General features: G+C 36.8%; 1 protein-coding gene across 4 annotated transcripts in view; it reads left to right on the top strand.

The window, feature by feature from the left end:
• Nucleotides 1-24,693, top strand: part of MACROD2 (mono-ADP ribosylhydrolase 2) — a 2,131,323-nt gene that overhangs the window by 1,249,278 nt on the left and 857,352 nt on the right. For all 4 annotated transcript variants that reach the window (XM_058432749.1, XM_058432748.1, XM_058432747.1 and 1 more), the window contains exon 6: nucleotides 7,053-7,174. In XM_058432749.1, the coding sequence (XP_058288732.1) occupies nucleotides 7,053-7,174 (122 nt within the window). The remainder of the gene's footprint in view (nucleotides 1-7,052; nucleotides 7,175-24,693) is intronic.

Below are 24,693 nucleotides of genomic sequence, written 5' to 3'. Positions count from 1 at the left end.
TTTGTTTTGCCAAGGATAAGTCTGACTGAATCTTTGTAAATAATTCTACTGCTTTCAATATTTATTTGGCATTTCAATCACATATTTTTCAATTTACACTTTTGGAAATGAAAGTAGGCTCTCCTCCACACCTCTTTCAAAGAAAACCTTATATCCTATCTTCCTTTTCTATATAATTCAGACTAATTTCCCAGGATAAATAGCAGTGGGGGAGTGCAAAGTGGTGCAATAGTTATCTCTTCAGAACAAAAAAGCTGATTTACAGACTGATTGATTTCAGAAATAGATGAGCAAAAACAGATTCCATTTGTCTTGCCACACTTTAGTCTGATGAAGCACAAAAGGGCCTGCCATCTCATTTTCCATAGCTCTTCAAGGGGTTGCATTTGAAATGTTGATTAAATGTACAAATTGCATTGCTGTTTTCGTGGCTTTCCTGAGTGCTGGAGGAGAGGGTTTCAGTGCACAAAGGCTGCTTTTCCTTTCTTGAATGTGGAGCTGGACACTTCAGGGAAATAACATCACTATCACCGCTCATGGGAAGTTATGATGCTAATTCTGTGACAGCCATGCCTGCCCTTTCCTGTGTCCACAGGTTCCTGCCACATTATAAAACAAAAGAACTAAACCAGCACTGTGCCAATCATTTCTATCTAGGGGCTACAATTACATTCATTATTCCCAAGTTAGATTGTGTTTACAATTAATACTAATCTCATATTTCAATCTTTGGCTACCTCAGATTTTTATTAAATTAGCAGTTGACTGATTGAGATAATAGGTCTGAGAACTCCATACTGGTAATAGTTTTAATCATCTCAGCCTTTTCTCTGATTTCTTATTTATCTGCCACCTGAGTTTGTACTTGGGGCTCAACAAAATAAAGCGCCAGCTGTCTGAGGAGTCCTGCGTTACAGCTGTTTTAAGATGTGGTCAACATTTTTTTACTGCTCTTCCCATCAAGAGGTGAGGTCTAGGTCCCTCCACTTGAAAAAATGTGAGATCTTCGTGACAGTGGCAACCAATAGAATATTGTGGTAGTGATGCTGTGTGACTCCCAAGGCTCTGTTATAAAAGGCAACATGGCGTCCACCTGCTGGTACACTTGCTCTTAGAGCCCTGAGTTGTCGTTTAAGTTATCCAACTGCTCTGAGGCTGCTGCGCAGTGAGGAAACCCAAACTAGCCCACATGGAGAGTCCTTGAGACCACATGAAGAGAGAAAGATATCAGTCAGCCTTTGCCTCCCACGGTCCTCCACTGCTCCAGTGCCAGCCACCAGCTGACTACAACCAAATGAGAGACCCTAAGCCAAACCCCCAGCCAAGCCATTGCAGAAGGTCTGACCCACAGAAGCCAAAAGAAATAATAGAATGGTGGTCGCTGTGTTAAACCACCGCGTTTTGTGGTAATTTGTTGCATATTGCAGCAAATCTAACCACAAAGCTAACCAGAATTTGCATGTATACAAGCATGAGGCTAAAGTAATGAGATTCATGACAAACATGCCAAAATGTATACATACAAATGTATGCCATTCATTTCTTTCAATAAGCGGTCACCTTGAGAGGAACTTACTCCTAATCATATTGTCACTGTGACGTTGTCATTGTGATGCTGTCATTATCTCCCCACATTGATCTCTGACTTTGGACACATTATTCTGTCTCTCTGGGTTCCTTGAAAAGTAGGTGTAGATTAAATTTTTACATAGTCTTTTTTTAATCTCTAAAAATTCTTGACAATTATTCAAAATTCTTTGGTTGTTGAGATAACCAAAGGAGGAGATAACCAAAGGAGGAGCGTAAGAAGTATGCTCTGGCCGGGTGCAGTGGCTCACACCTTTAATCCCAACACTTTGGGAGGCTAAGGCGGGTGGATCACTTGAGGTCAGCAGTTCGAGACCAGCCTGGCCAACATGGTAAAACCCTGTTTCTACTAAAAATACAAATATTAGCTTGGCGTGGTGGTGCATGCCTGTAATCCCAGCTACTGGAGAGGCTGAGGCAGGAGAATTGCTTGAATCCAGGAAGCAGAGGTTGCAGTGAGCCAAGATTGCGCCACTGCACTGCAGCCTGGGCAATAGAGCGAGACTTTGTCTTTTAAAAAAAAAAAAAAGTATGCTCCTATCCTATGTTACCACTTTAAGGGATGTCACACTCAGTTTACATATTAAAATTATGGTAAAACTTTAATGGTAGATGCTATCCATATAGGAAAAAAATGCCCTCTTGTTCATCATTTAAACCCTATATTTATCTGAAAATAATTTTTAATATAAAGAAAGTATTGAGGCTAGGAAAATAAAAGAAAGATATACCTAGGGGAGTCATTCTGTTAAATTGCTTGAAATTATATCTATCTTTTTCTTTAAGAGTATTTTTATATGTGTAATGATATAAGCTCATCTTCGGAAAGCACATTAATCATCTTTAAATGTTATAAGGATAGGGTAAATGGGATTCCAGAATATGGATTAATAAATCATATGCTCTTTGTTTAAATGTTTTATTTAATTTTTGAATAGCTAATGTATTCACTTAACTTGAACATCAAAAAATAAAAGCAGTGAAAAGTTTGCTCCCCATATTCCCTCCCCCATCTTTATAGTTTCTGTCACTCCTCTAGTAGGTAACCACTGTTATTAGCTGCTAGTTTATCCTTCCAGGATGTTTTATGCGTGTAGCTACAACAAACCCGTATTCTTCCCTACATCGGTAGAGGAATTTTTTTTTTTAACACTAATGGTAGTGTGGTTTTCTGAATTTTATTTTTACGTTGTAATGTGTCTTGGGTATCTTTCCGTATGCATACATGAAGGCCTTGTCTATTTTACAGAAGCATAGCATTTCATTGTATAAATGAACCATCGTTTTACTAACATTGTTTACTCTGTCCTCTGTTGTTGGACATTTAGCTGTTTCCCATCTTGCCTTATTATATACAATGTTTCAGGGAATGACCTGTGTAAATACTATTCTGCATATGGAAAAGCGTATTATCTTTAGGATATATTCCTAGGAATAGAACTGCTGGATCAAAAGGAGTCTACATTTGTAATTTTGTTAGATATGATTAAATCATTTTCTCTAGAGATAGTGCCAATTTGCACTTCACTGTATAATTGTGTTTGAGAAACGTGAACCATGATTGATGCTCATTTATCTGGACAAAAATGAATTAGACTTCTTAGAATCTTTAGCTCAGTTCCTGATAGACATGTACAGAAGGAAATGCACTTGAGAGCTGCAAAAAAAAAAAAATGTTATTCTGATTTATTCCTTCTTTTGACTTTGAGTAATGAAGGCCAAAGAGGAGAGTGACTTGCACAAGGTCACATAGCTGATTAGTGACAGATCTGGGACTTATAACCTGTAGTCAGATCTTAGGATTGGTGTTCTTTCCACATGAGTAAAGAGATGATAACTTTCTGTCATTCCTGCCTGTGTGCTGAGGATTCCTTGTATACTGCTGCTGTTGATGATGACGTTTACCATTTCTTGAGCCTTCCATGTATCAGACTTTGAATTTAATACCTCTATTTACATTATCTTATTTATACCAAAGGATTCAAAACCCATGTGCAAGATAAGGCATTGTCTATAGACTTTGCATCCATGTATATTACATATATATGTCCACTATGAAGATGCTACTGTGTTTACTAAAACATAAATCAATATAAATCAGCATTAAAATTATAATAGCTGTTTGTCTCTAACATGTTCTCAATGGATTTTGAAACTATTATTGTTAAAAATTAGTCATGATATTTTGATGTTAAAAAGAATTCTTATAGTCAAAAGCCTGTGAGCTGCTTAACCATGTTTAAGATCACATTTAACTGCCCAGATACCATTCTATTTTCCATCCGTCTCCGTTACAAGGTTAGACTTTAATAATGCTACACAACACAGAAGAGACCACAGAGATAATCTAAGCAGGAGATTTATTTTACAGGTAAGGAAAAAGGCAAGGACCACTGAAATGATGGGTTTATCTAAGGCACTTGATGATTAAGCACCTGGGGCTGGAATTCAAAGACAGGCCTCCTGACTGAATTTTCTAACAGAAAACAAGAAACTCAGTGTGGAGTAGTTACTCATAAGTACTACGGACAATTAAAATAATGAAGGAGATTTCCTGTCTAGCCTGATATTGATTCACCTCCAGCTTTGTGGATCTGAGAGGTCATCATGTTGGTCGATAATAACATTCGATCTTGGATGCTATGAATTTAATATAGAGCATAAATACAAAGATCGATATTTTAATGCTGAGGAGGCTCATTTATGGGCTGTTTATCCTCAGACCTTTAAATAAAATGGAGAACTAAAGAAATGCAAGGAATAATTTTTCATAAATTTCATATAAGTTTTGTAGACGATGATGACTAAAGGAAAGCAAAGGAAAAGTTTATGATGTCACTATTTCCTACACTTACGGGCTTTTCTCTCTTTCTCTTTCTCTTTCTCATCCCTCCCTCCCTTCTCCCTCCCTCTTTCCCTTCCTCCCTCGCCCCCGTTAATATCTCTAAGCTTCCTCTTTACTTTGCTCAATGTCTTTTATGACTCCAGATAAGAGGCACTTATTCTTGATCTTCTCCATCCACAAAATCAGAGAACCATGGTCATGTCCCATTGTTCTTTCATGTATTAAGTGTTTGATGTTTAGAAGCAGTGGGGAAGGGGCTAAAAAGCATAGACTTTGTCTTCAACAACGGGAACAAGATTGCCAAAATGGCCCTGAAACAACATTCCCCAAAGGTGAAATTGTGGAAATCTAGTCCTATAAGGTGTTCTTCAAAGCACGGGTTTCAATCGTCAACTGTATTTAGGAAACAGAGCATTTTATATTCTCCTCCTGGAGACGTGCAACTCCTTATGGCATTTTAAATGCCCACTGAAGTCTTGCAGTAAGGTAACTGGTGTGATATAATTTCAACTGTTTTTTTTTTTTTTTTTCAAATTTATTTGACCTTTAAACCCATATACTGAACCCATTTGGGGAAATGCTGCTTTATAGAATTGTGTGTTATTCCGGTTCAATTTTTCTGTCATTTGTATCCATTAGAAAACTTAGAAAATTATAGTTGGGTATAAATAACAAGTAGCCACAAGAGGGGAAATAAAGTAAGGCTAAGCACCATCTCCTTCCTTTATGGATTCTAACATTCATTAAAGAAACTAAAGTACAATATTCGTATAAATATTTACTATGGTACAGGACTTGTATGGCTTGAATTTATGCAACTCTTGCTTGTTACTTTTATTACAAAAAAAAGATATCACTGTGTGCTATTTTTTTTCCTGAGTACACCTCAAGCCCCTTTATCCTTCACTTCTATATTGTAGTGGTTCTCACTTTAAAAATAAGTTTACCTGTGAAACAACATCTGCATGAACTTATTGGTGAAGTTTTGTATGCCTCCTTTGATCACATGAGATGAGCCCCTCTTTAATATCGGCTGACAAGGGTTTAAATACTGTTTCAGAATTAATCATGGAAACCAATGCTTTAGCTCTTTTCTCAAACATCAAATAGCAGTATCAACATTTAGCAGGCAGCCACCAGAGATTTTTCTTTTCTTTTTTCCTTCTTTCTTTTTTTTTTTTTTTTTGAGATGGAGTCTCACTCTGTCACCAGGCTGGAGTGCAGTGGCGCAATCTCGGCTCACTGCAAGCTCCAACTCCCTGGTTCAAGTGATTCTCCTGTCTCAGTCTCCCGAGTAGCTGGGACTATAGGCACGCACCACCACGCCCGGCTAATTTTTGTATTTTTTGTAGAGATGGGATTTCCTCATGTTGGCCAGGATGGTCTCGATCTCCTAACCTCGTGATCTGCCCACCTCAGCCTCCCAAAGTGCTGGGATTACTGGCATGGTCCACCGCACCTGGCGAGATTTTTCTTTTAGTGACTTATTTGCTGCTATTCAAATGCCATATGCACTTTTTAAACTGTACGATATTCTTATTTTTGTATACCCTTATTCTTCTGTCATTCTTGTTGGAATTGAGTGGTACTGATGAGTCAACACAAATAATTTCATTATAATATTCCAATTACATTAGACTGAATTTGTCTTTGTGATGAAAGTTGATTAGTTGCTATGATTTACACCAATGAAAGGGACTAATAATTCAATTCACAGATAAGACCGGGAAGCAAGAGTTACAAGGCATTTTCAAGTAAATTTGATTAAAATGTGCGGTTTTTCTTCACTCTTTCTTAAAATGAGGACAGTCCCCTTTCACTACGTTCCTAAAGTTAAAAGTTTATGTGTGTGTAGAGATTAAAAGAATAGCATGATGTCTTGTTGTGTATATAAAAACATCAAATTTTGTGTTTTTCAACATAAATAGGAGTTGAACGGTATAGATTGCATTAAAATGTTTGAATGTTTTAATAATACAATAAAATAGATAATTAACTGTTAACCTATTAAGACAGGTATGAACTATTAGCATACCTTATGTAGGTGAGGATTGGTAGGTTATACTTCAAAATTGGCAGGAATATTTTGCAATTATTCTTCTTAAAGTTATTACTGATTATTAAAAATTCTCTTGGTATTTTTTTTCAGAAACTTGTTCTTCTTTATTGTGTACAATGCCTGAAAATTGTCTTACAAGTAAGCTAGGCTAGCACTGGCTCTTCCTTCCCATGCCAATCCAGATGGTCCTTTTGCAGGCAATTACTCCTCAGTTTATTTCCCCAATTTATTTCTCACCAAGGATTTGTCTTTTTCCAGGGAGCCAATTATGCATGTCTTATACTATAATCTGTATCACTTGAATCTGACCAAAAACTATGAAACAGTTCACTGGTTGGGGATTCCTTTTCACAGTTATCATTTTCCTGGGAAATTGCCCACTTTAGGAGGTTGTGCTACTTAAGATCTTCTACCAGGGAAATATTTGCATCGCCAGCGTATTGCTCAGCTTGCTTGTCTCCAGCCTCTAACACAAATACCTAAAATAAATAAAGTATTAATTATGTAAAAAAGTGAAAACTACCTTGCTTATCCTCTTTTTCCTTCCTTTTGTATTTACAGATGTCATCCATACTGTAGGGCCAATAGCCAGAGGCCATATTAATGGTTCCCACAAGGAAGACCTTGCAAATTGCTATAAATCATCTCTGAAGCTGGTGAAAGAAAATAACATCCGATCAGTTGTAAGTAATTTTATGTTTTTTATTCTTCATTCTTTTTCAGCTTTTATGCTTTAGTAATCTGTCTTGTCTAAAAAGAAGCAGGAAACCATTTCCAAACTTTGGAGAACTAAGTTTAAGGATCTTAGTAGCCGATTTGGTTATCATGACTCTAATCTTTGGTGTGCTATAAATATTTGCTAAATTTTTCATGATGTTGCAGAATTTAAAACTATAAAACCTCAGAACTGGATTTATCTTATCTACTTTTTCCTCTTCATTTCGCCACTTACTTTCCTTTGGAGAAAGTAAATATTATGGTAGTGGCCAGCAGATTTAAAGAAGGAAAATAGCACGTGCTGAGTTTGTTATAATAGTGCGCATTTAATATATATTGGTTGTATGCTTGTGCATTCTGGAGCTATGTTTAATCTCTATCTACATGCATGAATGTGTGCATGCATTCTCATCCTAGCATCAGACATGATTTATTTGCAGGAAATTACTCTGCGTATGTATTTTAACCTGAATCTTGTTATTCTTTTAGATTTATTTTACTCTTATTAAACTAATATTCTGTAGGTGGTAGCTGGGTATACCACAGCTCTTCTAAGTTTTATCAGTAGACAAAAGGGAGTTCAGAAAATGTGGATCTAATCTATTTCCTTACCAGTAGGCTGACATGAAAGGAATTCTCTTCTAGCTGGATTTGGAGTATTTACTCACCTGCTTTTCTTTTGCAACATGTTCTACCTTTATTACATCTCAATTACACCAAGGAAATCAAACTATAGAAAAACACACTGTAAATATCTAATAATCAATTAATTTGGCTGGAATCCCTTGGTTGTTCCCCCTCCCCCATACAGATTATAGCCTTGCTGAAATTGTCGGGCAGAAAAAAATGGTTAAATGCTTGATTTCATAGCAGACAATAGATCAGCATGGCTTGATAGTTCACAGAAGTAGTGATTTTATTATTTGCATGAAGAAATTTTGAGAAGCAGATACATTTAGGTAACCCTGGATGGTTGCTATACTTTTTGTGCATGATTGTAATTATGAAGTACATTTTTCAATGCAACATTGGTGATTCTGCTTGAAATAAGGAAACTTTTCATGACCTAATTATATAGCCCTTTTTAATCTTTGGATAATTATTAACAGAGCTGGATATTTTATTTCTCTCTTTGATTTTCTAAAATTTTGTTTGCGAATGGCTCAATACGTGAGATCCTATTCTCTCTTAGAGGTGAAAGCTGAAGTTCAAAGAGAATGGAGCAAAGTATACCCCAAGACCGGTTGGTTAATTTTGTTCTCTATAGGAAAATAAGAAAAATCAAAACAGGTATGCACATTTAGGGAATAATTAAAATTTTGTCAATATGGCTTATTGATTTAAAAAAGCAAAAGGCTGAAGTGCTTGGAAAATGGATATGTAGGGAAGTTTCCAACTTGGGAAATATGGATTTTGAGGCCTGAAGAGAATTTGCTAGTGGAATCACTGGCATCCCTAATGACTTGTTTTTAAAAGCCAAGGAAAAGTAAGAAGTAAGAAGTTTGTTAGAAACAGTGTAAAAATAACATTCAACCTTTTAATAGAGAAAGGAATCTCTAACTTGTAATTATCTTAAAACAATCATGTTACTCTATTTGCTACCATTAGATAAGCAACGGAAGAATTATGGACTAAGTTAACTTTTTAACAAGTGGCATGCAGATGGGCTCATATAATGCTCTTGTAATACTCTAGTCATTCTTTGACAGGAATTAGATCTACCTTAACATCTTTGACGATTATTTTGAAGGGCCAATTACATATTACTTGAATGAAATTAGCAGGTAAGGCTGAACCGAATTCATCCCAATATTAGTAAATAAAAATGGAGATAGAAAATACACAAAATGTGGGATGAAATGTCCAACGAAATTGATCATCATGTTTTGCGTGGTAGACTACAGTTGCCATCAAATGTCTTGTCTCTTTTACACATAAAAAAGAAAAATATTTTTCTTTTCTTTCTCCTTCTTTCCCTTCCTTCCTTTCTTCCTTTTTTTTTTGGAGTAAATGGGGCTTTCTTCTTTATATGGTAAGTCATGTTCTTGATCACCATTAAATAAATAATGCTAATCTCATCACATTCTGATTATGTAGAGGGAAATAGAAAACTTTCAGAAACATGATTATGACTGGATACATGTTTTATAGTATAGGCTTGTATTTTGTCAACTTATCACAATAGATGGTAGACATGGTTGATATAAAAAGCCTGGTTATTAGGATGAAAAATAAACTTAACTTGAACTCATTTATATACATGTCAAAGATAATTTCTCATAAATCCTTTTATCAGAGTGGCTTAGTGTTTGCTTTGCCACTTATTACTGTGTGACTGTGGACAAGTAATGTCAACATTTTGTAGCCTCGGTTTCCACATATAAAGAATCAGTAAATTACTACTGTTATTGCAGACCTGTCCAACTCATGAGGCTGTTGTTATAGGGATCAGTCGGCATAATGTGTATAAGATAATTGGAGGAATGGAATTCTTTTAAAAGTATTTGACAATGTTACTTCAAATATAAGATGTTTTCACACCTTATGATTTGGCAATTTAAGGAAATATCACTTATTTCTTTGATATCTATTCTGAACACCAGAACTCTAGACATTTACCATGTAATTTCTTGATGTTTTTAAGCAACAGGGAAATGTCCAGGAATAAATTAAATATTTGATAGGCACCACTTTTCTGCTAAGGTTAAAACAAAGGCTTTAGGATCACAGCACAGGGTCCAACATATACTTATTCTTGTTTTACCAAAAGAATAGATTCTTCAAACATTTTAAATGGATGTAAGACAAGTAGTATGATAATTTATTTAATAAATATGAGTAAGACCTACTGTGTACCCTGACATTATCAGGTATCTTCCATGACAAAGAGAGGATCTAATGGTTGTTTTCTAACAAAATGTGCCTCCATCTTATGACCACCTAGACAAATAAATGGACAAGATCATCATGTCCACTGTATGATTTGAGAATACTCTGTAGTTCTCTCATCACTTTTAAATATCTTCCCAGAGATGCATGAAATTCCATAATTAATGAGTAATTTAGGATGTTAAGGCATTGTTCTTTCTCTGCAAATTTCCTTTAAAATGCAGATATGCATGAGATCAGTAGATAATTAATTTTCTAATACCTTAATATAAAGAAATTTATCAAATTACTTTTCATGTTGACAGGATAAATTAGAGTATGATAAAAGTACTGAGCACCTTAGCCTGGGGGAGGAGAATTGGAGAAAGGTCTGAAAGGACATGGAGAAAAGCAGAAAAAAGAGTAGGATATAAATAACTTTCAGCTGCCTCTCAGTTTTGCTAAGAGGAGATCATTCTTGAATAGTAGAGAGGGAAATGTTATAGTCATACATAATTATTTAGAAATAAGATACTGATTTGGGTGTAAGATGTGTTGTGGATAAAAATTTTTACTATGAAAAAATACTATATATTTTATTAACTTATGGGAAAAAATTCATTACATTTCTCTTCTCCATACATTCTTTGTAACAGCTGTTTTTTCATACCTATCCACATTTGCTTTACGTGGTAAAGGAAAAAAATAAATTAATCAACAAATCTAATGGCTCATTTTACAATGGCATTTCTCTTTTATGAATGATAATTTAGTGCTTAATATCAGGAAATATTTAAATGTAAGATTTTAATCCTGATTCTCCTTCTAATCTTAACATAAATCATTTCAGTTGAAAAAATATGTCCTGAATGGTATTGCCTAGGTTTTCTTCTAGGGTTTTTATGGTTTTAGGTCTAACCTGCAAGTCTTTAATCTATCTTGAATTAATTTTTGTATAAGATGTAAGGAAGGGATCCAGTTTCAGCTTTCTACATATGGCTAGCCAGTTTTCCCAGCACCATTTATTAAGTAGGGAATCCTTTCCCCATTGCTTGTTTTTGTCAGGTTTGTCAAAGATCAGATAGTTGTAGATATGTGGCATTATTTCTGAGGGCTATGTTCTGTTCCATTAGTCTATATCTCTCTTTTGGTACCAGTACCATGCTGTTTTGGTTACTGTAGGCTTGTAGTATAGTTTGAAGTCAGGTAGCGTGATGCCTCCAGCTTTGTTCTTTTGGCTTAGGATTGACTTGGCAATGTGGGCTCTGTTTTGGTTCCATATGAACTTTAAAGTAGTTTTTTCCAATTCTGTGAAGAAAGTCATTGGTAGCTTGATGGGGATGGCATTGAATCTGTAAATTACCTTGGGCAGTATGGCCATTTTCACAATATTAATTCTTCCTCCCCATGAGCATGGAATGTTCTTCCATTTGTTTGTAACCTCTTTTATTTCATTGAGCAATAGTTTGTAGTTCTCCTTGAAGAGGTCCTTCACATCCCTTGTAAGTTGGATTCCTAGGTATTTTATTCTCTTTGAAGCAATTGTGAATGGGAGTTCACTCATGATTTGGCTCTCTGCTTGTCTGTTATTGGTGTATAAGAATGCTTGTGATTTTTGCACATTGATTTTTTATTCTGAGTCTTTGCTGAAGTTGCTTATCAGGTTGAGGAGATTTTGGGCTGAGACAATGGGGTTTTCTAGATATACAATCATGTCATCTGCAAACAAGGACAATTTGACTTCCTCTTTTCCTAGTTGAATGCTCTTTATTTCCTTCTCCTGCCTGATTGCCCTGGCCAGAACTTCCAACACTATGTTGAATAGGAGTGGTGAGAGAGGGCATCCCTGTCTTGTGCCAGTTTTCAAAGGGAATGCTTCCAGTTTTTGTCCGTTCGGTATGATATTGGCTGTGGGTTTGTCATAGATAGCTCTTTTATTTTGAGATACGTCCCATCAATACCTAATTTATTGAGAGTTTTTAGCATGAAGGGTTGTTGAATTTTGTCAAAGGCCTTTTCTGCATCTATTGAGATAATCATGTGGTTTTTGTCGTTGGTTCCCTTTATATGCTGGATTACATTTATTGATTTTCGTATGTTGAACCAGCCTTGCATCCCAGGGATGAAGCCCACTTGATCATGGTGGATAAGCTTTTTGATATGCTGCTGGATTCGGTTTGCCAGTATTTTATTGAGGATTTTTGCATCAATGTTTACCAAGGATATTGGTCTAAAATTCTCTTTTTTTGTTGTGTCTCTGCCAGGCTTCAGTATCAGGATGATGCTGTCCTCATAAAATGAGTTAGGGAGGATTCCTTCTTTTTCTATTGATTGGAATAGTTTCAGAAGGAATGGTACCAGCTCCTCCTTGTACCTCTGGTAGAATTCAGCTGTGAATCCATCTGGTCCTGGACTTTTTTCGGTCGGTAAGCTATTGATTATTGCCTCAATTTCAGAGCCTGTGATTGGTCTATTCAGAGATTCAACTTCTTCCTGGTTTAGTCTTGGGAGGGTGTATTTGTCGAGGAATTTATCCATTTCTTCTGTATTTTCTAGCTTATTTGAGTAGAGGTGTTTATACTATTCTCTGATGGTAGTTTGTATTTCTGTGGGATCAGTGGTGATATCCCCTTTATCATTTTTTTATTGCATCTATTTGATTCTTCTCTCTTTTCTTCTTTATTAGTCTTGCTAGTGTTCTATCAATTTTGTTGATCTTTTCAAAAAACCAGCTCCTGGATTCATTGATTTTTGAAGGTTTTTTTGTGTCTCTCTTTCCTTCAGTTCTGCTCTGATTTTAGTTATTTCTTGCCTTCTGCTAGCTTTTGAATGTGTTTGCTCTTGCTTTTCTAGTTCTTTTAATTGTGATGTTAGGGTGTCAATTTTGGATCTTTCCTGCTTTCTCTTGTGGGCATTTAGTGCTATAAATTTCCCTCTACACACTGCTTTGAATGTGTCCCAGAGATTCTGGTATGTTGTGTCTTTGTTCTCGTTGGTTTCAAAGAACATCTTTATTTCTGACTTCATTTCATTACGTACCCAGTAGTCATTCAGGAGCAGGTTGTTCAGTTTCCATGTAGTTGAGAGGTTTTGAGTGAGTTTCTTAATCCTGAGTTCTAGTTTGATTGCACTGTGGTCTGAGAGACAGTTTGTTATAATTTCTGTTCTTTTCCATTTGCTGAGGAAAGCTTTACTTCCAACTATGTGGTCAATTTTGGAATAGGTGTGGTGTGGTGCTGAAAAGAATGTATATTTTGTTGATTTGGGGTGGAGAGTTCTGTCGATGTCTATTAGGTCCACTTCGTCCAGAGCTGAGTTCAATTCCTGGATATCCTTGTTAACTTTCTGTCTCATTGATCTGTCTAATGTTGACAGTAGGGTGTTAAAGTCTCCCATTATTATTGTGTGGGAGTCTAAGTCTCTTTGTCAGTCACTAAGGACTTGCTTTTTGAATCTGGGTGCTCCTGTATTGGGTGCATATATATTTAGGATAGTTAGTTCTTCTTGTTGAATTGATCCCTTTACCGTTATGTAATGGCCTTCTTTGTCTCTTGATCTTTGTTGGTTTAAAGTCTGTTTTATCCGAGACTAGGATTGCAAGGACTTCATGTCTAAAACACCAAAAGCAATGGCAACAAAAGCCAAAATTGACAAATGGGATCTCATTAAACTAAAGAGCTTCAGCACAGCAAAAGAAACCACCATCAGAGTGAACAGGCAACCTACAGAATGGGAGAAAATTTTTGCAACCTACTCATCTTACAAAGGGCTAATATCCAGAACCTACAATGAACTCAAACAAATTTACAAGAAAAAAACAACCCCATCAAAAAGTGGGCGAAGGGTATGAACAGACACTTCTCAAAAGAAGACATTTATGCAACCAAAAAACACATGAAAAAATGCTCATCATCACTGGCCATCAGAGAAATGCAAATCAAAACCACAATGAGATACCATCTCACACCAGTTAAAATGGTGATCATTAAAGAAATCAGGAAACAACAGGTGCTGGAGAGGATGTGGAGAAAGAGGAACACTTTTACACTGTTGGTGGGACTGTAAACTAGTTCAACCATTGTGGAAGTCAGTGTGGCGATTCTTCAGGGATCTAGAACTAGAAATACCATTTGTCCCAGCCATCCCATTACTTGGTGTATACCCAAAGGATTATAAATCATGCTGCTATAAAGACACATGCACACGTATGTTTATTGCGGCACTATTCACAATAGCAAAGACTTGAAACCAACCCAAATGTCCAACAATGATAGACTGGATTAAGAAAATGTGGCACATGTACACCGTGGAATACTATGCAGCCATAAAAAATGATGAGTTCATATCTTTTGTAGGGACATGGATGAAGCTGGAAACCATCATTCTCAGCAATCTATCACAAGGATAAAAAACACCGCATGTTCTCACTCATAGATGAGAATTGAACGATGAGAACACGTGGACACAGGAAGGGGAACATCACACACCAGGGCCTGTCGTGGGATGGGGGGAGGGGGGAGGGATAGCATTAGGAGATATACCTAATGCTAAATGATGAGTTAATGGGTGCAGCACACTAACATGGCACATGTATACATATGTAACAAACCTGCACATTGTGCACATGTACCCTAAAACTTAAAGTATGATAATAATAATAATAATAATAATAATAATAATAAACTGGTTAATGTCTGACAGGGTCATAAATGGTAAATGTTGGGCTTGTTTTTGAGAAAAATGTTTGTACTTTCACTAAAAAAAAAAAAGAATGAAAGAAAAAATATGACCAATCTTTCATGCCTCCTAGACCTAGTCTGTGCAAGTTTATTTCTTTCAAATATTATTCCTTATTCCAAATGTTAAAGTCAGTTATTTTTATCTAACCATGAGTTACCCTTGGATCCAAAAAATTTATTTTCATATATATATTCTTGACAGCCTTGAGATTGTTGATTGCAAGATAGGCAAAATTTAAGGCACCATGAAGAGGATAATTAGCAGTATAAACTGGAAATTGGAGTGGGAGTGAAAGAAAACTTTAAAAGAAGATCAGGGAGCCTACAGATTTTCTCTGTAAAACCTTGGGAAAGACAAAGGTATTATAGCTGTCAAAAAAGGAAAAAGACCCAGGTTGAATTCCAGAAGTCTAATTCATATGACCTGAGGAATGCATAGTCAGACCGATGAAATCAAGCATCTGAATTATGTTGATTTCTAGAACAACAGTGTATCCTGAAACAATGAAAACTATACATATACATGATATCCTTGGGTATATATATCTAAAACATACTAACAGAAATTGTGTGTATTGGTGAAAATCTTGGTGAAATCTCAGGGGTGAGTGTAGGGGTGAAGACAAGAAAGAAAAATTTCTATTGAGCAAGAGCTGGAAAATGAAAATGCCTAATTTTGTGTCCATTATCACCATGCACTGATGGAGTGGATGACATAGATATTTTCTTATATATCGTGCTGTCTTTATTCCTTTTGTTTGTGAGCACAGAAATATTTTGTAATGATTTTTATGTGTTTATCCTGACTTCTGTTTCCCTTTTTTTAACATCATGTTCATTTTTAAAAAACTAATCCATGCCATACAAAAAGGATCACAGCAGTTTCTTCTTCTAGCACCAGTTAAAAGGCATAGATTTATATTTGTCAATCATATTAGGTATTTGAGAAAACTATTTTCACTGATGAAATACAATGCACCCTGTCTGACATTCTTTGAATGACAACATGTAATAGAGTAGATGTTTTATTTTGAAAAAATCATGATCTGCATATAAGCCAGATCTTACTTAGGTTAAAAATTATTTTCCCATGAAAATAAATAATAATTGACATAGGAATTTGGTGATTTTATGTGATTATGGGCAGACTAAAACTTTTATGTTTGTTTAAATGGTGTATGCTACCTGTGATTTCCACAAGCATCATGCTGGATGATTTTTTTGAATGAAAAAACATTGTAAATTTTTGTTGGTAGGAACCACCCAATTTCAGTAGGGATCCCTCAGAGCTAACTGATGTTCCTTCGATGAGTCATAGATCTTGAGAAGCAATAGCTTCCTGTGGGAAAGATGATGGGCCTACAACTTCAGTACTACCTCTAGGCATTGTGGCAATCAAGCAGTTTTGGAATTCTGCATTTAGTTGTTTCACTGTAGTGTAGGTTTTCATTTTAAGGCGTAGTCAAGTGAATCTTATTTTCTTATACAAGTTCCCTTCTGAGAGGGTTGCCATGGCAATGAGTTCTCAGCCTGAAATTCTTAAATGTTGGTTTTATTTCATTATCTGAGTTTCCATTACAGGCCACATCAATCAATGCAGTTCTCTATTCAAGAACACGTCTGCAGCCTTAAAAAGCTGACCCTTTCATTTGGTACCTCTGCTCCTCTGCCTAACTTGATGTCACCATTTCCCAGACAGCTCTTCATCTCCAAGAACCGTCTTCTACAGGGCTGTCAATTTGATCTTTTCCAGTTTCCTTTTAGGCAGTATCTAGTCTTGGTTCTCACTTGTCTCATTTTCTCATTTATAAAGGGTAATACCAAGTCTCTATATCTTCCCTGGTTGGGTTTCTTACAGCTGTGTGACTAACAATACTACTAATAAGTAACAAGAACAAAGGCACTTTTGCATTTGTGCATCACTCTACAGTTTACAGCAGTGCATTCCTATACATCATCTCATTTGTTTTTCAAATTCTCTAACTGCTGCCACTGTTACTTTGATTTAGCCAGTGTGGGAAAAAGCTAACTCAAGACTTTTCCTTTCTTCTTTTCCCCTACATTCACCTTTCATAAGATCTCCTCAGAGGACACAGAGGTACACAGGTTATTGTTATTGGGAGTGATGAGTGACAGGACAGGCAGCAGAGAAGAGGAGGAGGGAGGGCATGGAATGATAGTAAATTCACAGGCTGTGCCTTGGAAACAGATGGTTATACAACCAAACCCACATTGACAGATCCTGCACAATTTGTGTCTGCTGGTGGCCACACCAGAGAGATGATTTGAGTTAGAGGGGTGAATGAGATCAATCATTGAGCCACAAAATACAGTAATAAGAATAGCAAATGTTTCTGAACTCCCACTTGGTGCCAGGCACTGTTTTAGTCATTAATTCTCAAAACAATCCTGAGTTAGAAAATGTGGTTTCTTCCATCTTAGAGATGAGGAATATGCACCAGAAGGAAACTGCCTTCCATGTGGCTCAATTCCTCATCTAAGGATATGAGCCAAAACCAAGGTGATGCATATTGCAATTCTGTTTGTCCACTAGCTAAGCGTTATGTTGACGACTGTAGCTCCATGCATTCTATGGGCTGTTACACTAACCTACCGTCTGTAGGTTGGACCTGTAACACTACTGGTCTTAGCTCAAGTGAATTAAGGTCTTACCTTAAACAAAAAGTTGAGGTGGGATTTAAACTGAGGTAGTCTAAATCTAGTGGCCTAAGCCACTGTGCAGTTCCTTTCTCCTTTCCTCCGTTATGATGTGCCTTTTTTTGTCTAAACCAGTGGTTCTCAGTGGGTGTAGTACTCCCCTCTAGGGACCGTTTTGTGAGGGTGGTTTTGGGCAGTGACAACAACTAGGGAGTGCCACAAGCATTCTCTGGGCAGGGACAGGGATGTTGTGACATGTGGTCTGGCCAAGCCCACATGGTAAAACTGTCCCTCCTCCCACACACTGTTTTAACATTTTGCCAGACAGTCATATAAGTGAAAACCTGCTTATAAACACCAAGATACATCAAAACAAAGCCTCTCTCTCTCTTTTTCACTGTATCCTGGGCTATCGTGAAAATTAAGGGAAGCTTGTACTTAGTTTGCTTAGAACTTTACCAAGAGTGCCTGAGAAAATTATGCTACAGATGGCCATGCCCCAGCAGCAGGAGAGTTTTTCACACCTGGTTGAGTCCACATTTAGAGATATTTTTTTTGTAGTGATTCTACTTAGTGAAGCAAACATCTTCCTTCTTCATTGCATGTTCTAGTGTAGTCATGCCCTTGTCTTTACATGTTGAAAATAGAATTTTACTATAAATACTTTCATTTTAAATCATTTTCATATCACACTTATGGCACTCTATTGATTTTTTTTTTTCAAATTGATGTGTTGTTTTCATTTGGCTTCCCTTGGGAACAGACCCTGAGCTAAGGTGTTGTGTGCACGTGCTTTCTATAGGAGGCGATGACAGGGAACAGTGCAGAGGAGTAGGGATGTGAGGAAGGGAAGAAAAAGCAGCCAGGAGGAGTGGGAGTGTTATAAGTCGGCACTGTGGACAAGTGAGGCTCTGTCTTGCTGGGGAGCTCTCAGCAACCATGTAGAACATGCCTAGAAGTGGTCCTGTCTGAGGGAGGAGAAAAGCTGGCCTATTTTTTTTTTTTAATCTTTCCCCCTTCATCAGCTGGCTGAGGACTGCTCCTGGGTCATTAACTTCCCAGCATTTCTTATCTGCCCCCTTGGGCAGGCAGAGGGAAAAACCTCAGGCAGAGAGTGACAGCAAGGGTATTTGCTAGAAGATGCTGTGGATGGGCATGTGCTAGAATGATGAGAGCTGGGCAGATATGGGTGGGGCACTGACACCTGTTTCATGTGTGCTGATGAGTGTTAATATTGATAAATGTCATTTCTGCATAGCAAGGGGACTTGACAAATTTTTTGTTATAAAAAGGGTTTGCTGAGCCTGATAGAATTGACAGCATTGGTTTAAGCTAAACAGAGTTTCTAATAGAGCAAAGCTACAGTCAATATGCTAAACACAGATTGCTCAAAGATTTTTATTCTTAAGATTTGACATCCAAATTTTCTGCTTCTTTAAGCATAGTGTGATATAGATGTCATAAAAATGGTCATTGATGTGACTGGCCTTATATCCTATAGAATTCATGGACTTATGAAAGTGAATGTAATGCTTAGCTAGTAGAAAAACAATATCACATGTTGTGTCACCTTAAAGTTTTTTCAAGATCTCATAATCCTAAACTTTGATTCATCATGCAAATTGTGGAAGAGTTGGTCACCCAAGGTTGGATGCATGTAAAGTTGTCCATCAATCAGAAGACACATATTAGAGATGAGCGATTTAAGCAGTTTGCCTTTGATTTTATTCTAATATAAAGTTTCTTTCAAATTGTGTGTTCTTTCAGTGATTTGGGAAATATATTGTCATATATTTCCTTCAAAAATCTTACTTTAGGACTGTGATCAATTCTTTTTGTAAGAGTATCTGAAACTTTTTGCTTCATTTCATCTACAATTTGAAAGAATTATTTTTAGTCACTTGTATATTCTGCAGATGTAAGTCTACTAGCAAGACCAAGAAAACTATATTTAAAATGAACGTATAAAACATCTCAATGTGGCTGGATTTGTCAACATAATTATTTTCTGTTCTTTTATCAAGCTAGGGAACATTCTCAGGAAAATCATTATTGGTTTCTACAACAGTGTCTTCCAGAGGAAATACTGGCCTAGCACACTGTCAAAGAGAGTATATTACAGTGAAATTTGTATAGAAACAGTAAACAGATTTGCAATGCAAGCTTTCATCTTGAGTGCTTTATTTTTCCCTGACCTGAGCAGCAGTTATTAGATCACTGTATCATGAGGAAATAGTCACTTCAAGACATGGACCACAGAGTCCCAAGCCTGACATTAGGTTTGAACAATTGGGCAGTTTTGGCATATATCTAGAGGGTTAATAGTATAGAGCAAAGGCAATGGCTTTAAACTGAACATTTTTTCTTGCAAACGTTCAGATTTTTTTTTTTTTTTTTTGGAGAGCAATTGCAATGTATGGAATCTAAGCTATTCTTAAGCTGTTGAACTCAGAGACCAAAGGAGAAAGAACAAATGAAACTAATAAAAAATTTAAAATAAAAATAAATCTGTCCGTGGAAAGAAAGCTTTTTTGACTTGTTTACGTACAATTCAATGGAGTCGCAAAGAGGATTTTTTCTTAATGGAAAACATGTCACAGATTGGGTTCAAGCTGCACTTTATTTTTGTTTGTTTGTTTGTTTGTTTTATATACGCACAAACGCATACCCTTCAAAACTGTGCAAAATGAAATGTTTGCTTTCCTGGGTGTCTTATCAAAGTGTTATAGTTTGAATTTATAATTATGAATTAAGTTCAGCAGTATATTAAACACCTGGATTTCAGCCCATACGAGTAACTTTAGTGCAGTCTCTCCATCTCTTCTGAGCCCACGTTCTGAAAATTTCCCTGCTCCCAGTATACTAGCAGGTAAACTATCCCAGAGGATGCACAACAGAAAAGCTTATACACCAAATTAAGAGGCATGACTCACGTTGACTCGAGGAGAAAGAAGCCAGGAGAAAGAGAGGAATAGGTTAACACACTTAGACTAGGTGACAAATGTATGGAAAACCTCATTTTCTGGTTATGCTGTGTTTGAATGCTCTGTCTCTTTACCATCTCTACACTCTCAATGGTGGTGTGGTTATGAGGACCATAGCTGAGGTTTGAACAAGGGAGCATGGCAGATGGTGAGTGCCTGGGGCCCACTACACACACTTGCTCTATCAGAAAGATACAGGGGCAAGTGGGCCCGGCCGATATCTCATCAGTTCATTGGTGAAGAGCAGGGGGGTTTACCTCCATTTCTATGTCAGAGAAGATGTAAGGCCAAATGAGACTATAATGAGTATCACAAATGGGAGGATCATTTGAGGATAACATTGCTGTCACTCTAGAGGTGACATGATTCATGCTTCTGACCTGTTCTTACCATTCTTTTCCATTTTGAAATAACAATCTTGTTTGTTCCATCCTTTTTATCGTATAGCACGTTTTAGAGGTTACTAACTTATTACTGCATTTAACACAATTCTATGAATCCTGCCTATATCTCAAAATCTGCTTGCTTAGTTATTATCAACACTTCACACGAGTTATATATCCCATTTGTTTTTATTTTCTTCTATAGAAGAATTGAATATTATCAAATAATACAGCAAGCACATTACACTGTTTGTATAAAATGGGATGACAGCTAGGTGTGGTGGTGCACGCCTAGAGTCCCAGCTACTCAGAAGGCTGAGACAGAGGATCATTTGAGCCCGGGAGTTAGTTATGATCGCACCACTGCACTACAGCCTCAGTGACAGAGTGAGACCCAGATACCCAGTCTAAAAAAATAGAAGAAGAAGAAAAAGGAAAATGGGATAACATATATCAGTAACTGATCATTTTAACTGGGTGATGGGCAGGTTCTATGTATGGACTGAATTGTATCCCATCAAAATTCATACATTAAATCTCTAACCCCCAATGTGATGGTATATAGAGATGGGACCTTTGGGAGGTGATTAGACTTAAATGAGTTGATAAGGATGGGGCCCTGAAGATGGAATTACTGCTGTGATAGTAAGAGACACCAGAGGCGCTGCTTCCCCTGACTCTTGGCTTCTCAAGGATACAGCTAGAAGACAGCCTTCTGAAAGACAGGAAGAGAGCCCTCACAGGGGAACAGAATTGTCCAGAATCTTGTTCTTTTACTTTCCAACCTCCAGAACTGTGAGAAATAATAAATTCCTGTTATTTAAGCCTCCTGGCCTATGGTATTTTGTATGGCATCCAGAGCTGATTAATGCAGTGAGTATGCAGGCATTCATTACACTATTCTCTCTGTGTGTGTTTGAAATTTTCCGTAACAAAGCAAACTTAAATGTTTAAATATATAAAAGAGAATGATAAATTATAACAGTATGTACTTCCTAGGATTATTGTGAGGCTATAATGAAGCAATATTTGTAAAGTGCTCAGTAGATTACGTAGCTTATTAAAAATAATTTACCTGACAGATATGTTTTAAGCAACTATTATGTTTCAATCACTGGTCAAAGTACTTGGGATATATCTGCCCTTGTGGAGCTTACATTCTACTGATAGCAATTTTCATTATTGTTATTAGATGGTTTGACATCATTTCTAGATGCTGTGACATTCATTATTATTACATTCTTGGGCAATTATCTCGTTACCATTCCATTTTTTTCTTATTTTTTTTTGATTTCTGAATCTTTAAAAAGCTGAGAAGGTGATAGAACTGAGTAGAGATCCAGCAAGTGGCAATTCAATGAAATGGTAATAATATAACCCTCAGTTAACATACACCCATACAAACAGACGACTATGTAACCAGGCCTGTATTGCTGGAGATCATGTTTTATTGGGCAGTATGGTGAATCAATCAGGAAGCTGTCTTGCAGAACAAGTGAAACATACCACTACATAAAGTCTTCAAATGAAAATCCAGAAATAACTTCTCAAGCATTTGATGTTTTTCTGTGTAAAAAAAATAGATATTTAGGGTATTTCTCTCAAGAAAAAAAAGGAATAGCTCAAATACGTGCTAAATACTTTAAATTCCTTGGGCTATTTGGCTACCCTAGGGAAACAAGGACTCATAGAAAATGTGGTCAGGAGCAGGAATAAGGAATAGGTGACATGTTCTGTTGCTCAAAATAGAACCAATTCTCCATTAGGTTCAGGCTTTATTTTTTTTCCATCAACAAAATGCAATTAGATTCTCCAAGACATGTATTAAATATGAAAGAACAGATACTAACTTTATAGTGGAGAAACCCAGCAGATACCACCATAATCAAGTGATCAAGATTAAGATAATCAGTAATGAGATATGTCAACATTATGAACCTGTTGGTATGATGGATCAAGAAGGACACTACATCACTGCTATGGTATTCTTGCCATAGCCACAGTCCAGTCATAACCATAGTCTAATCATGAGAAACTATAGACAGACCTCCAAAGAGGGACATTCAACAAAATAGGTAATTAATACTCTTCAAAACTGTCAAGATCATAAAAGAAAATGAAAAGCTAGGTTTATTCTTCTCATATTGTTAGGGCATACTACATTAATTGTTTTTCAAGTGTTACAGCAGCCATACATTCCTGAGATAAATCCCATTTAGTTGTGTCATGTAATTCATAATCATTTTTATATGCTGTTGGATTATTTTTTATATAATAACTTGAGAATTTTCACATCTATATTCATAAGAGATATTGGTCTTCAGTTTGCCTTTGTTGTGATGTCTTTGTTTCTGGTATTATAGAATAATTTGAGAAGTGTTATCTCTTCTATTTTTTGAGAGAGTTTGTGAAGCATTGGTATTCTTTAAATGTTTGGAAGTAGATTTAATAACTTTTTAAGCTATCGTAAGAAAACATTTATTTAGCTCATATTTGTGGTATCTAATAAATGGCCAAGAAACAGGATCTAGTAGTACATTATTAAAAATGTAGAAATTAAAAATTCATCACACATGCATTTTGGTTTTCAAATTAAAAATATTTGCTTGGAGGTTTTATTATTTCACAGCTACTTTGCCAAGTTTTCAGGTTGTCTTTCTCAGGAACCACTCTGGGATGGAGGTTAATGTGCAGGAGGCTAATATGGAAATGCTTTTGCAATCAATATGTGCAGAAGGGAAGAAGGAAACAGAATTGGACAGCGGGAGAAGTCACGTGATGATGCATTGTTTATGGAGCATCTGGTGACCCTATTGGGAGCTCTAAAGCTGAGATGATTGTTTCAAAATGGTTCCAAGTTGGTGTGAAGAGTCTAGACCTGTACATTCTGAGACAACCAGTTATGGATGCAGGCTGCACCCAGGAAGGAGTGTGATCTTGGAATAAGTAGCTCCTCTCAGTCAAGGGTAATTTCTGGAGAGGGCTGACAGGCTGAGGGCTGTCTTCTGGCAACATCCCTTGAAGCTGGGGCACTGTCCTGCACAGAGTCTGGGTAGTGCATCACAGCACGAACTGAGATTCTTAAACTGAGCATGATCCTGCTCCAATGCCCAGTGTATTTGACAGTTATGTATCCTCTCTTGGATATGGCTTAAAATTTAACGGCTCTAGGGAAATAAGAACTGAGGCAAAATACCTTGCTTAAAGCGATGAAAAGGGTAGTAGACTGAGAATTCTGTTATTTACTGGTCAGAGCAGAGTCATTTTGATCTACATGCACACAATAGAATCGCAGGAAAGAGTCTTCATTTTTCTTGGTTATCTGGCTCATTTGCAGGAATAACACACACACATACACACACACAGGTCAATATATGCAGATGTTAAATAAATATGCAGTGGGACTAACTTGTACTGGTTTATGAGAACTGATTGTTAAAATGTCAAGAATTTTGCGAGCTGGCTGGGCATGGTAGCCACACCTGTAATCCCAGCACTTTGGGAGGCCGAGGCGGGCAAATCACGAGGTCAGGAGATTGAGACCATCCTGGCTAACATGGTGAAACCCTGTCTCTACTAAAAATACAAAAAAAAAAAAAAAAAAAAATTAGCGGGGCGTGGTGGCGGGTGCCTGTAGTCCTAGCTACTGGGGAGGCTGAGGCAGGAGAATGGCGTGAACCCCGGGAGGTGGAGTTTGCAGTGAGCCAAGATAGCGCCACTGCACTCCAGCCTGGGCGACAGAGCGAGACTCCGTCTCAAAAAAAACAAAAAAACAAACAAAAATTTTTGTGAGCTGATTATTAAAACAGTCTTTATTAAAAATTAAATTTTATAAACTTGCAATTTAATAAGT

The sequence above is a fragment of the Hylobates moloch genome, unplaced genomic scaffold (assembly GCF_009828535.3).
Source record: "Hylobates moloch isolate HMO894 unplaced genomic scaffold, HMol_V3 SCAFFOLD_21, whole genome shotgun sequence".
NCBI lineage: Eukaryota > Metazoa > Chordata > Mammalia > Primates > Hylobatidae > Hylobates > Hylobates moloch.
Note: the sequence above shows the minus strand (reverse complement) of the source record. Positions and strands in the feature narration are given on the sequence as shown.